The 15,132-nt window shown below is 39.7% G+C and overlaps 1 protein-coding gene across 10 annotated transcripts in view; it reads left to right on the top strand.

The window, feature by feature from the left end:
* Positions 1-15,132, top strand: part of znf385b (zinc finger protein 385B) — a 426,346-nt gene that overhangs the window by 322,553 nt on the left and 88,661 nt on the right. For 2 of the 10 annotated variants that reach the window (XM_043693512.1, XM_043693513.1), the window contains exon 2: positions 5,135-5,220. The exons of 7 other annotated variants lie outside the window; for them this stretch is intronic. In XM_043693512.1, coding sequence (XP_043549447.1) covers positions 5,215-5,220 — 6 coding nt within the window. In that variant the 5' untranslated portion in view covers positions 5,135-5,214. Of the gene's footprint in view, positions 1-5,134; positions 5,221-12,738; positions 12,792-15,132 lie in introns of those variants that run through there. One more of the 10 variants, XM_043693515.1, reaches the window with a different exon arrangement.

Consider the following 15,132-nt stretch of genomic DNA (forward strand, 5'->3'; position numbering starts at 1 on the left):
TTGCAGATTCAAGTGATACTTTGCACAAAGAAGATGGTTGTGGCTATTTCAGGTCAATATTCTCAACTCCAGGACACCCTCTGAGGGCAGGAGTTCCTCAATAGTGTCCTCACCCAACCATCTTTGGCTGCTTCATCAATGACCTGCCCTCCATCATAAGGTCAGAAATAGGAACGTGTAACCATCAACAAACAACATTTACCACTAATTGTGACTCCTCAGATACTTAAACAGTCCAAGTCCAGATAGGAAGACCAAGAGAATTTCTAGGCTTGGACTGAGAAGTGGCAAGTAACACATGCAGCACACAGTTTCCAGACAATGATCATCTCCAACAAGGAAAATCTAACCATCACCTCTTAACACTCAACAGCATTACCATCACTGAACCCTCTACTAGAAACATCCTGGGAGTTGCCATTGACCAGAAACTAAACTGGACTCACCATATAAATACTGTGGCTACAAGAACAGGTCAGAGGTTAGGAATCCTATACCTTCTAAATCTCCAAAGCCTATCCACCACTTTCAAGACGCAAGTCAGGAGTATGTTGGAATTCTCCCCAAGTGCTTGGATGAATGCAGATCCAACAAATTCTCAAGAAGCTTGATGCCATTCAGGACAAAGCAGCCTGCTCTATTATGCCAAAGTCACAAACATTCAGTCCCTCCACCACTGATGCCCAGTGGCAGCAATGTGAACTATCTATAAGATGCACTACAGAAGTTCACCAAGGTTCTTTAAATAGCATCTTCCAAACCCAAGTCTCGAAGGACAAAGGTAATAGATACGTGGGAACACCATCACCTTCCAGTTCTACCTACGTCAGTCAATATCCTGACTTGGCAGTAGATTGCCATTCCTTCACTGCCATTGTGTCAGAATGATTGATCCCCTTCACTTAACAGCATTGCAGGTCTGCATATGCATTTGCAGCAGTTCAAAAAGGCAGTTTTAAGTGCCAGTCTCTCAAGGGCATTTTGGAATGGCCAATAAATGGGCATAAGTGAGGACTGCAGATGCTGGAGATTAGAATCGAGAGTGTGGTGCTGGAAAGCACAGCAGGTCAGGCAGCATCCGAGGAGCAGGAAAATCGATGTTTTGGGCAAAAGCCATTCATCAGTAATGGCCAATAAATATTTACTGAGCAAGAGATCCCTTTCTTACATGGTTAAGTTAAAGAAAGCATTGAATCATTCCCCATCGTTTCTTAAATTGGAAGATGCCAAAAATTCTAGTACAGCTACCTTGTGATCCATTAGTATCTGCAACAATGAAAAAGCTTTCTGAAAATCACTATGGTAAATTAGAGTTATAGACTCAAGAGTCATACATACCTGTTACTATACATCCTTGGAATCTCACATCTGCACATAAGATGTTTCTGAGCATGCTACTTCTTATGTTTACTGGACTTCACAACCTTGAAACCACAGCAGCTTTCTCCTGCGACTCACGACGAAGATGAAACATTCTCAATCAGTCCTCTGCCATTCTTTCTGAGTCATGAGTTCCACAATTTCATGAACACTATTCAATGACTGAAAGCATCGCAGTTGGTGCATCACTGTGAAAAATCAAACAACAGCAGCTTTCAGATCAAGAATTGTGATCATAAACACAGGCTGGATCTTTGTTTAGAAATCCATGTGTGGGTTTGACTTTAAATTCTTCTTCCTATTCGCCTCCTTCTGCAGCATATCAATATTCAGATCTCCACAAGGAGTAAATTCTGTGTTCTCCTCATCATTATTATCATCCTATTCTCCTTCCTTATCCTCTGCTCTAACCCCCTCCTCTTACCCAATGGATTTTCAGTTTAACCAGAGATAAGCTAAAAGTGTATATGTGTGAAAGTTGGCGCTTGGTGCCAGTGCCAATTTTCTCCATATGGCACAAGACATTTTTAGAGACATTTTGTCATGTTGGTGCAAACATCATTTTCTCTTCAGCACAGTTTTGTTGAGAAATGTTTCAAATTTGATCACAGTAATGTTCTGAGCACCTTTTTGTGTCTTTTTGAAAGCACACATGACTTGCCAGAGACTGGCAGATATTTATTAATCAACTTGTTCAGAAATTTTATGGTGCACCTCTGGAGCAGGTGGAACTTGAATGGGTCTCCTGACTTGGAGATAGGGACATTATCACTGTGTTACAAGACCCCTCATCAAAGACTTTTTTTTTCCTCTTTATATCCAGAAGTGCTATCATACATAATAGACTGGCTTTGCCTACCACCAATTTTGGCCAGCATGGTCTACTATTTTCTAATCAAACTATTCAGAGATGTTCAAACACACCTCTCGAGCAGGTTGGACTTGAACCCAGGTTGCCTGGTCCAGAGATAGGGCATCTGAGACTGTTTAGATGTGCAACAACTGGCAGTCATTGCTGTTAAATTCCTTTTCATATGTGACCTTCTAAACCTCAATTCAGTATCAGGAAGGAATTCATCCCTGACGTGAGACCACATGGCCTGCTGGCTCTGAGGGATACAGAAACAAGCAAGAAAACAAATTAAATAAAGTTTCTTATCTCTTGTATAAGATGGCATGCTTCAATTGGAGAACAGGGAAGCATGCATCTATTTGAGAATTCAGGTTGACAGAGTCTTTGCTAATACTTAATTATAGCTAAAACTCACACTGAAGGTAACATTTTATCTGATTATAATTTACAAATTTGAAAACATCGCATATGTACCTCTAAATTCTGAAGCAAAGCCATGGATATTTTTGTGGGCCATACATTTCTGCTCAACTTAAATGTTGCCACCATCTATTTACTGCATCGTGCAATCTTTTGTGAGACAAAATCCTTAAGTTTGAAAATCTACTAGTTTTAAGCACTTTATTCTTTCATTGAGACTAAAGACCAGCTCGTGTCGTCCATCCCAAACTACCTATGAAAGTGGCTTGATGAGCAACTTTGTTGAACGATTGCAATCCATACAATGAAGGTACCACCCATAGGGCTGCAATTCTGTATTGTCAACATTTCTCTGGGACTTTGGGGACTTAGTCCAACCTTTGGTAAAACACAGGTTGCTGCCACCATCTACAAATGTAAACAGCTTGCATACCTTCCCATTATAACAATATGGGACCCCTTTCATCCCTAATTATCTAATCATCCAGACTCGCTGTCAGGTAAACTTCAGAATAGGCCAAAACTAACGCTTTCATTTTACCTTCAAATACATAGTTACAAAGCATAATAATCATATAAATCTCGTAAATGTAAAAGGGGACACCTGCAGTTCAAGCTTAAGAAATTTGATACAATTCAGATGGGCCAATGGGCTGAGAAGTGGCAGTTGGAGTTTAATTCAGACAAATGTGAGGTGCTGCATTTTGGGAAAGCAAATCTTAGCAGGACTTATACACTTAATGGTAAGGTCCTGGGGAGTGTTGCGGAACAAAGAGACCTTGGAGTGCAGGTTCATAGCTCCTTGAAAGTGGAGTTGCAGGTAGATAGGATAGTGAAGAAGACGTTTGGTATGCTTTCTTTTATTGGTCAGAGTATTGAGTACCGGAGTTGGGAGGTCATGTTGCGGCTGTACAGGACATTGGATAGGCCACTGTTGGAATATTGCATGCAATTCTGGTCTCCTTCCTATCGGAAAGATATTGTGAAACCTGAAATGATTTAGAAAAGATTTACAAGGATGTTGCCAGGGTTGGAGGATTTGAGCTACAGGGAGAGGCTGAACAGGCTGGGTCTGTTTTCCCTGGACCGTCGGAGGCTGAGGGGTGACCTTATAGAGGTTTACAAAATTATGGGGCAGGGATAGGGTAAATAGACAAAGTCTTTTCCTTGGGGTTGAGGAGTCCAGAACTAAAAAGCATAGGTTTAGGGTGAGAGGGGAAAGATATAAAAGAGACCTAAGGGGCAACTTTTTTACACAGAGGGTGGTACGTGTATGGAATGAACTGCCAGAGGAAGTGGTAGAGGCTGGTACAATTGCAACACTTAAGAGGCATTTGGATGGGTATATGAATCGGAAGGGTTGGAGGGATATGGGCCGGGTGCTGGCAGGTGGGACTAGATTGGGTTGGGATATCTGGTCGGCATGGACGGGTTGGACCGAAGGGTCTGTTACCATGCTGTACATCTCTATGACTCTATGACTGTATATAGTTGTTTCAAATTATTTACTCCCCAGCTAAAAGAAATTCAGAGTCTTGAGGATAATCAGTTATTCTACCTGGATAGCTGTTATATGTGATTCAGTGTTGTCATGGATATTAGTTTTGAGAGGGGAAGGATCAAAGATATCCCTGAAAACTTCCATATGGTTAATCTGTCAAGATTTGCAGCAGGGAGACAGCAGTTTTGGCAACAAGATGCTGTGCTTCACCAAACAGGAATGCAGGGAGGAGCTCACACTCAGACTGAAAAGTTCAAATTCACCAGGAGTCGGGAAAATTGCCTCGCTTGCAATAGAGGAACAATGTTTGAGGAAACAAAACTCACTGTTGGACAGTTCTGAATTTCAGATTTCCCAGGAGCAGAAAGAAAAAGAACAGAAGTAACCCTCATGAGTTAAACATCACTTTGGACTGGTTCCAGGAGTATTGAATGCCCACTTGAAAAACAGCATAAAGTATATATAAGAAGTGTTTTTGATTGAGCTATAAGAAAACATATATGGTGCTGACAAAGATAACATTCAGTCAATCGTGCTTTTAGTTTTTTTGCTAGAGTCAAAGTCTTAAAATGTGAAACCTCATGTCCTTTCAGCTTTAACTGAAAGCTCAAATTTCATTTTTTAAAGTTATTGGTTTCAACAGAGATTGTAACACGGGCAAGTGGAGAATATTTCATTAAATTCCTGATGTGTACCTTAAAGATGATGGAAATTCAGGAGATCACAGAATTCCCAGTCTCTGAACTGGACTCGAAGCTGCAGTATTTATCTGACTTGACCAATTAAGTTGTTGGTCAGTGGTAATTCCCTGAAAAGTGATGGCACCAAGTATTTGCTGAGGTTTTAAACTTATCTTTTGCTAATTACTCAAATTGCAAGGATCTTGCTGTTTTGACTTACATTAGTCTCATCCTTCCTCTGTAATAATTATATACATACTTGAGCAGTATTCTAGCCATTTGTTTTCTTATTTGTTCCAGTGTTTCTTGGGGCCAACATAGTGTTTCTTGATGCAAGGGAGCCATTGATCTGGAAGTAGTTTATCACAGTATCCTGGAGAATGTTGGTGAGCTGAAATTGTAATTTTGATTCATGTTTTCAGGGAGGCAAATTTGAAACGGAAATTATGTGTTGATAAAGATTTAATTATCACTGAGCTGTTGGGAATGTTAAGTGTTTTTACCCACTGCTTGTAGTGTTGCCATAACTCCTAACCCTTTGTAGAATGTCAGTGAGCATTTTAATTTGTGATATTTTAAGATATTTGAATATTAAGCAAGCATGAATATTCGTTTCTGAGAAAGAAGTACTGCAAAAGAGCTTCTAAAGTTTAAAGGAAACTAATACAGTAGTAATGAAAAATAGAAAATCAAATACTCATTGTAGGTACAACCCATATTTGTATAGCAGAGATTTTCAGTCTTATTTCCTAAGTTGAATTTCTAAATCTCTGCTGTACTGGTGTAAATGCATCCAACAGTGATTATATACTCCATGAGAAAGAAAGCAGTAAATTTGGAGACATTTTTAAAAATACCTTTGACACCATTGGTTGTCATGGGGGGGAGCGGTGTAAAATAGAAAGATTTGAAGGAAAGTTAGGCAAATTGACAAAATGTTAGGTATTTTTAGGAAAGAAAAAGTAATAATAATGTTATATCTTGTATTCTGTTAGCCATTTTACGGTTAGGTTTGAACTGTGAAGGCTGTCACGACCAAACAATTTTCTTATGCTAAAAAGTGATTAAATTAGAGAAATAATTAAAAATTAATGAGGCTTGGTGGCTCAGTGGTTGGCGCTGCTGCCTCACAACACCAGCAACCTGGGTTCGATTCCAGCCTCGGGCAATTGTCTGTGCGGAGTTTGCATATTCTCCCCATGTCTGCATGGGTTTCCTCTGGGTGCTCTGGTTTCCTGCCACAATCCAAACATGTGCAAGTCAGGTGAATTGGTTGTGCTAAGTTGCCCATAGAGTTCAGGGATGTGTAGGTTAGGTAGATTAGTCAAGAGTAACTATAGGGTAGAGGGAATGGGTCTGGGTTGGTGACTCTTCAGTGGATTGGTGTTGACTTGTTGGGCCGAAGGGCCTGTTTCCACACTGTAGGGACTCTATTCTGTTGGAATTCTGTAATTTTTGCACATCACTGTAATATAAAGTTAGATTAGTGTTTGATGTTACTTATCTTTACATTGTAAAATAGAACATGATGTACAGTGTTGAAATGCTGGCAATAAATTAATTATTACTCATTCCGAGTTATTCAACAAAATGGTGGGAGACTTTGATCTTGAACTGCTATGGTTCATCTGATTGGTTCTCTCACAGTAGTGTTAGATATGAAATTCCAGAGTATTGATCTAACAATGGTGAAGGAATAGTGACAAACATCAAATAACATGTGACTTGAAAGTGATGGTATGACATTACCACCAAGGGAAACAGAGGTTTTAAGGGAGGAGGACTCTTTATTTCCCTTTTATGGTATGTGGACTTCTCAGGCAAGGCCAGCCTTCATTGTTCTTCCTAAATCTCCTTTGAACTGAGTGGCTTGCCAGGTGAGTTCAGAGAGCGCAAAAGAGTCAATAACATTGCTGTCAATTTGGAGTTGCATGTAGGCTCACATTAGTGAACCAGATCATATATGCAGCAGCTCATTATGGTTACCATCACTAAGATTAGTGCATTTGAACCTGTGTGCCCAGAGTTTTAGCCTGGTCATCTGGATTACTAGTCCAGCCATCTCTTGCTCCTTAATGAATTTGAGTAATTACTGCAGTGTATCCTGTAGATTATGTGTAACACAGACACAGGAAACCAGTACCAGTAACAGTGTTATACAAGGTGACCTTTGAAGCCTTTAAAAATAATTTCAAAACATTTGTCAATTTTTTTGCACATTTAAAGTGTAAACTGCTTGTGTAGGCATGGTGGGATTGTCCTTTTGAAATATAAAATAGTACACTGGTAATTCACATTAGATTCATGTGGTACAGTTTATTAAACAATCTAATTGTATGTAGATATCTTTAACCACGATAAAAGTTTTTTTAAAAAATGCCCTTTAAGTTTAGCATCTGACTCAAAGAGGTCATCCAATTCATTTTGAGTCACTTGGATTATAGCATTGTTGTAAGGATCCCACATTTGATCAGAAGTGGTCCTTTCAGTTTCAGAATCATTCCCCCTTGAACATTCAAATTACTTTGAATTCCATTGAAATAAATATTCTGCATTTTTGGAACCATCTGGCGACAATTTGCATTCTACAATTTAATGAAATCACACAAAACATAGAGCAGGCTTCCACGCCTTGGGGAGGTTTTATCTCCTTCACCTATCCACCAGTTCCATTTTTTGTGTGAATGTGATTTTTGAATGATTTGTTAATTCATTCAAAAGTTGAATTATGGACATCAAACCCCTGGATATAACTGCAGCTTGGTGTTATTTTGTCATAGCCAGATCCAGATTTTATCCATTGTTTGGTATCTACACATACTGCTTTTTTCACCTAGGTCCCTGCCTATCCCACACAATATCAATCCATAACTTGCCTTCATCTTCATCTATCTTCATGAGCACACACAAATACTCCATGATTTCACCATGGTATTACATTTAAAATTACCATTGGCTTTCATTTTGTTCGAGCCACTATGTAGTCAGGTAACACTATCAATTTTGGCTTGTCTTGTGGATTTCACTAGAACTGCTTCTGGGCAGAATTGGCATATTGCAATTAATGGTGTTTAATTCATTTGTCAAAATAGCTTCACTGTTTGATGTTGAATCATTGGAAACTGATAATGATGGCACTGGTATATTTTGCTCCTCACTGATTGATATTGGTCTTCATCTGCAAGACTAGACATCTTTGTTCCAGAAAGTGGTTGTATGAGCTACTTGTTGCTATGAAATCTTTTCTGGATTTGGGGTTTAATTTTCCCACTTTTGTACATGTACAGATTCTGGTAATGATGAACCCATTCTGATACCATGCTTCTTGAGATCATGCCATAGCTGGTCCTTATTTACATGGGGCATTTTGGCTAGGGCATCATCTTCAAGACAGATTCCTTCTGTTCTTGTGCAGATTTTCACAGTAAATCCTGTCATTGCACCATGGTTATTTAACAAGTTAGCAAATGTTATGACTTGTAGCTCAAAACATATTCATGCATCATTCATTTTATTGAAAGATTAATTCCTTTTGGTTCTTGCTCTGGGTGGGCTGTAGTAAACTCCAGTGCATATTTGTAAAACAGCCTGTATGGCATGCTCAATGCTTTGAACTCATGTCTAGGTTTAACACGGGTCAGAACTTTTAAGATAGCAGGATTTCCTTTCTTGCCATCTGAAGAGTTGTTTGTTGCCAGTACTGACTGCTGTATGTCATTGAATGCTCCAATAAGTATTAACGAACTGGAGATAGCACTTCAGTCAGAAAGAAGTTCGGTATCAGAGAGTTGCCTGGATGGTGTTCAGTTTTTGATGTTACTCCCATTTTGATGAACAGTTAGTAATCCATCACAATCTTGACTAGCTGCAGATGATGGAGAGGTGTTGAGGGATTGCGGGTTAAGGTAATCATCAAAGGGCATGTGCATTATGTCTGGTTCTTGTATAAACAATGTTAATCTGGCTGGTCTGATTACCCTGTAGGTTTGGCACTGAACCTTATGACCCAGCATTCAAAATAAAATCTGCAGCCAGCTGAAAAACTGCATCGATTTATCGATTAGCTTCTCACTAACGCGCAGTGGCTTTGTACTTAAGCTTTTCAAAGTCTACATGTTTATCAAAATGAAAATGTATTTTAAAACTTACCTAATGTTTTTTGGTATTTTTGACACTTTGTATATAAGGAAATTCTTGATGACTTGGTGATTTATGTAAGGGTGGCATTGGGAAATTTAAGTCTCTCCCAAATCCCTCACATGTCCCAAATTTGTAATATTTCCTTTTGATGACATTTTTCCTCATTTTTCTCTCTCTCTCTGATTAACACAACATACTTCAACCTTGCTTCTCCCTTTTTTGACTTTTCCATAAACCTATTTCCTTTTCATCTGTTCATACAAACATTCTCCAGTTTCACATTTTGGATTTGTTTCACTTGTCTCTTCCACCTTGATACCAAACTTATTATGAAACGTATCACCTTAAGCTTCTCATTTGATAAGTTCCTTCTTCTGCACCCCATTATTTTATATGCTGCTCTTTTTGATTGTTCTTCTTACTCTGTTTTACTTCCACTATCTTAAAATGTAAGAGCCTTTCATAAATGTGGCATCCATTCCACTCTTTCTTCAATGTTCAAACCCTGTTTATGAGCTGAATGACATATTAATTGGTGCCTGTTAGCTGCAGGTGTAGACTGCAATGAGTAGTGTCTTGTGTCAGTTCAGAGAAGCTAATGGTACTTGTGAGAATACTCATAAGCCATAAGATCTTTCACAGTTTCAAATCAATCTTATCAGGACTGCCGAAAGCTGTATCTAAGCTGGTTGAGCTATCAAGTAAGGGATTTCCACATCTGGAGCCCAGATTTCTTTTTATTATCCCTGTGAGTGACAAGGTTCCAAGCAATTAAATAAAGTGCAGGCACTGGATTTATATTTAAGAGTTGTAGCACTACACCAAAGAATTCAGGCACGTCTGACCACTGTATGTTGCCTATCTTAGAAAGTTTTTTTTAACTCATAAGTGATCTGTATACTAACTTTCTAATCTCATAGCAAGAGTCTTTTATTGTTATGTTAGCTAAACTAAAACAGGACTTATTAAAAGATGTCATGGGATAAAAGATGTCCGTTTCTAAAAGATCTGTATTGACATTCCACATAGCTTAAGCTCATTCACTGATTATTTTAGCAATGGTTTTGCCATTAAACCTGAAATAACCGAAATATTTGCACTTATTAACAATGTCTGTCTGCATTTTGCACTTGCAATGAGGGAGAAACTGTCAACATTTGCTGCTATTACAAATGTGAAACTGACAGCAACTTCTGATGTCTGCACAGGCAGAAATTCAGAAGTTATTGTTGTTGATATTCTGATCCTCCACAATATGTGCTGTCCATGATCCCGCTGGAAACGATCTTTCGAAATCATTTGAATTGACATGGATTCCACTTCTCACATGCTAATCTCACTGGAGGAAACTCAGGAAAAGGTGATGCCTTTTTCATTGAACTGCTTTATAAATGGTGTACTAAATTGTAATCCTATAGGGTTGAGAAGTGTATCAGGCATGATTGAATGGCGGGGCAAACTCAATAGGCCGAATGGCCTAATTCTGCTCCTCTGTCTTATGGTCTTATGAACAACTTCTTTGGCCCTGTAAAACAAGTTTGCATTTTAGAAATGACATCACATCATAAAATTTAAATCTTGTGAAGGAAAACATCAAGCTGCACCCTTCTCCAAATAGGTGATGTTTCCCCTTTTAAGTACAGTAGCACACTTTTTAAAAAAAAAATCATTTATAGCTTTTAATTTACCAATGGCAATTTCTTAGGCAGTGCACATGGTAAATCAGTAGCTTTTGTTGAAAATTACTCACTAAATAATCCAGATTGTGTTAAAAATTACAAGAAAACCAATTTAAGGTTGTCATTCGGGCTTAGAATCTGATGTATTTTCACATGCCAGAAGCTACTTGTTTCTGATTTTTCTTAAACTCTTTTGAGGGATGTGTAATTCGCTGACGAAGTCAACATTTATTGCCTATCTATAACTGCCCTTGAGCTGCTTTCTTGAACTTGCTGTGGTCATTGAGGTGTAGGAACACCCACAGTGCTAATAGGGAGGGAGACCCAGGATTCTGACTCAGCAACAATGAAAGCGCAGCAAGTCAGGATGGCGAATGTCTTGGAAGGAAACTTGTAACTGGTGACATGTATCTCCTACCCTTACCTTTCCAGAAGACAGCGATCATGGCTTTGGATGGTGCTGTCTAAGGAGCCTTGATAAATTTATGCAGTGTATCTTGCTGTGCATCTGCAGCAGACAGACTGACTGTTATTTACATAAATGGGTGGCTTTGTCCTGGATATAACAATGAGCTTCTTCAATGTTGTTAGAACTGCACCCAGCCAAACACGTGGAGACATTCTTTCACATTCCTGATTTGTACTTTGTAAATGATGGACAGCATTCAGGAAGTCAGAGGATGAATTACTCACTGCAAGACTTGTAGCTTTTGACCTGCTCTTGTTGCCATAATATATACACAGTTACACAAACAGAAATTGCTGAATAAGCTGAGCAGGTCTGGCAGCATCAGTGGAGAGAAAGCAGAGTTAATGTTTCAGGTCCAGTGACCCTTCTTCACACCCTTCTGAAGAATTGTGATTTCCAGCATCTGCAGTTCTTTGGGTTTTTTTGTTTCATAATAAAATGGTTAGTTGCTTTCTGGTGAGTGGTAATGTCCAGGATGTTGCTAGTGAGGGTTTCAGCATTGGTAATTCCATTGAATATCAAGGGATGATCTCTTTTGTTGGAGATGGTCATTGGCTGTCACTTATGTGCCATGAATGTTACTTGCCACTTGTCAGCCAAGGCTGGATATTATCCAGATCTCGCTGCATCTGGACATGGACTGCTCCATTTGTATAAGGTGTTGAACAGCATGCAATCATTGCAAACATCTTGTGATGGAGAGAGTGTCATTAATGAAGGGGCTGAAAGTAGCTGGGCTGAAGCTGGTTGAGCCAAGGATACTCATACAGATGGAAACAGACCCTTCGGTCCAATGAGTCTGTGCCGAACATAACCGCAAACTAAACTTGTCCCACCTACTTGCTCCTGGCCCATATCCCTGCAAACCTTTCCTACTCTTGTACTTATCCAAAAGTATTTTAAATGTTGTAATTGTACCCACATCCACTATTTCCTTAGGAAGTTCATTCCACAAGTAAACTGCCCTCTGAATAAAAGATTTGCCCCTCATGTCATTTTTAAATTTCTCTCCTAGTCTTGCCCCCTTGTCTTAAAACCCTCATCCTAGAGAAAAGACATCTACCATTAACTCTATCTGTACACTCGATGATTATATAAACTTCTATAAGGTTGCCTCTCAACCTCCTACGCTCCAGTGGAAAAAGTCCCAGCTTATCCAGCCTTTCTTTATAACTCGAACCTTCCACACCTGTCAACATCCAGGTAAATCTTTTTAGAATCCTCTCCAGTTTAATAATATTCTTCCTATAACTGGGTGACCAGAACTAGACACAGTATTCTGGAAGAGGCCTCACCAATGTGCTGTAAAACCTCAATGTGACTTCCCAACTCCTGTACACAAAGGACTAAGCAATGAAGGGAAGCATGCCAAATTATATGTGATGCAAACTTCAAAAAATTATGTACCTGAATTCCTAGGTCCTTCTGTTTTACAACACGATCCAAGGCCCTATCCTTAATTGCAAAAGCCCTACCCTTAATTGTATAAGCCTATCCTTTTTTGTTGTATCAAAATGCAATACCTCGCATTTATCCAGATTGAACTCCATCTACTATTTTTCAGCCCATTGACCCACTTAATCAAGATCCTTTGAGGAACGCCTGTCGAGATATCCTGGTGCGGAGATGACTGATCTCCAACAATCACAACCATCTTCCTTTGTGCCAGGTATGACTCTAACCAGCAGAGAGGTTTCTCCTGATTCCGGTTTTGCTAGGGTTCCTTGCTGCCACATTTGTTCAAATGTGGCCTTGATGTCAAGGCAGTCACTTATACTTGACCTCTGGTGTTTGGTTCATTTATCTATGTTTGAACCCAGCTACAATGAGGTTAGGAACTGACAGTATTCAAACTAGCATCAATGAGCAGTTATTGCTGAGTGGATGCTGATTAAAGACATTTTAATAATTGAGAGTACACTGATGGGGTGGTAGTTGGCCAAGTTAGATTAGACCTACGTTTTGTTTATAAGAAATATCTGGGCAATTTTCCTTGATGTTGGTGTTGTAACGATACTGGCATAGTTTGGCTAGGAGCACAGCAATTTCTGGAGTCTTCAGTACTGTTATCGGAATGCGGTCAAGGCTCATAGCTTTTGTCATTTCCAGTGCCTTCAACTGTTTCTTGATATCACATGGAGTAAATCAAATTGACTGAGGATTGGTGTCTGTGATGCTGGGGACTTCTGGAAGAGGCCGAGGAGGATCATCCATTTGATGCTTCTGGCTGAAGATTGGTCAGGATGCTTCAGCCTCATAGAAGCTGGGAACTTATGTAGACCTACTTCCTCCATGACTTATTTAATTGTCCACTGCCATTCACAACTGGATGTGGCAGAGATTAGATCTGATCCATTGACAGCAGGATTGCTTAGCTCTCTGTCATTTGTTGCATTTGCTGTTTGGCACACAAGTGTTTTGAAGCTTCATTAGGTACCTCCTTTTTAAGTATGCCCTTTTTCACACCTCATTGAACCCGGTTTGATCCCCTGGTTTGATGGTGAGTTGGGGATATGCCAGGCCATGAGCTTCGCAGTTTGTGTTGGGATCCAATTCTGCTGCTGCTGCTTTTGGCCATCAGCACTTAATTAATGCCCAAACTTGAGTTTCCAGGTCACCGAGCACAATGGAATATTTAAGTCTGGCTTCCCAGAGCATTTTCTGGGTCTATGGATTCATAGTGCATTAACAATTTGACAATGCCGTTGTCTTCCCTTCAGTAGGAAAGAGGAATTCTTACACACACATTACACCTGCTTTGTTAAAAAAAGGAAAGTGACACTACTAGTGATAGTCCAAAATAATCAGTACCCTGTCCACATATTGTATAAATTTGTGGCCCTGTTTTATTTGTCCCAAAAAACTTTGACTTCTTGTCTCCTTTTAGCATTGTCTAAGTTCTGCACTAAGATCACTGTGATATGTATTTTACCAATCTCGATTCTCTTCAAAGTTTCACATAGAACAGTACAACACGGAAATGAGCCCTTCGGTCCATATCCTTCCATTCCTTGCATATTCATGTGCCTATCTAAAAGTCCTTTAGATGCCCCTGTCATTCCTGACTACCATGTCTGGCAGCATGTTTCAGATTCCTACCACTCTCATCTCCTTTGAACTTCCCCCTCTCACTTTAAATGCATGCCTCCTAGTATTATACATTTCAACTCTGGGAAAAAGTTTCTGACTGTCTACCCTATCTATGCATCTCATAATTTTCTGACTTTTGTCAAGTCTCCCCTCAGCCTCCGCCACTCCAGAGAAAGCAACCTGAGTTTTTGTAACCTCTCTTTATAACTCATGATCTCTAAACCAGGCAGCATCCTGGTAAACCTCTTCTGTACCTTTTGCAAAGCCTCTGCTTCCTTCCTGCAATATGGTGACCAGAATTGAATGGGGTATTCTAACCAAACACTTATAAAGCTGCAACATGACATCCTGTCTCTTGCACTCAATTCCCCAACCGATAAAGGCAAACATTCTATATGCCTTCTTGAACACTGTATCTATTTGAGTGGCCACTTTCAGAGAGCTATGGGCTTGAACCCCAAGATCCCTTTGCATGTGAATGCTGTTCGGGGTCCTGCTATTAACTGTATACTTTTCCTTAACGTTTGATTTCCCCATGTACAGCAATTCATACTCATTCAGATTAAACTCCATCTTCCATTACTCTGCCCATATCTGCAACTGATCTATATCCCGCAGTATTCTTTGACAACCTTCTACACTATTTATAACTCCAGCAATCTTTGTATCATCTGCCACCTTACTAACCCACCCATCTACATTTTAATCCAACAAGGTAAAAACAATGACTGCAGATGCTGGAAACCAGATTCTGGATTAGTGGTGCTGGAAGAGCACAGCAATTCAGGCAGCATCCGAGGAGCTTCAAAATCGATGTTTCGGGCAAAAGCCCTTCATCAGGAATCCTGCTGAAGGGCTTTTGCCCGAAACGTCGATTTTGCCTGTCCTCGGATGCTGCCTGAATTGCTGTGCTCTTCCAG

Source organism: Chiloscyllium plagiosum, chromosome 7 (assembly GCF_004010195.1).
Source record: "Chiloscyllium plagiosum isolate BGI_BamShark_2017 chromosome 7, ASM401019v2, whole genome shotgun sequence".
NCBI classification, from domain to species: domain Eukaryota; kingdom Metazoa; phylum Chordata; class Chondrichthyes; order Orectolobiformes; family Hemiscylliidae; genus Chiloscyllium; species Chiloscyllium plagiosum.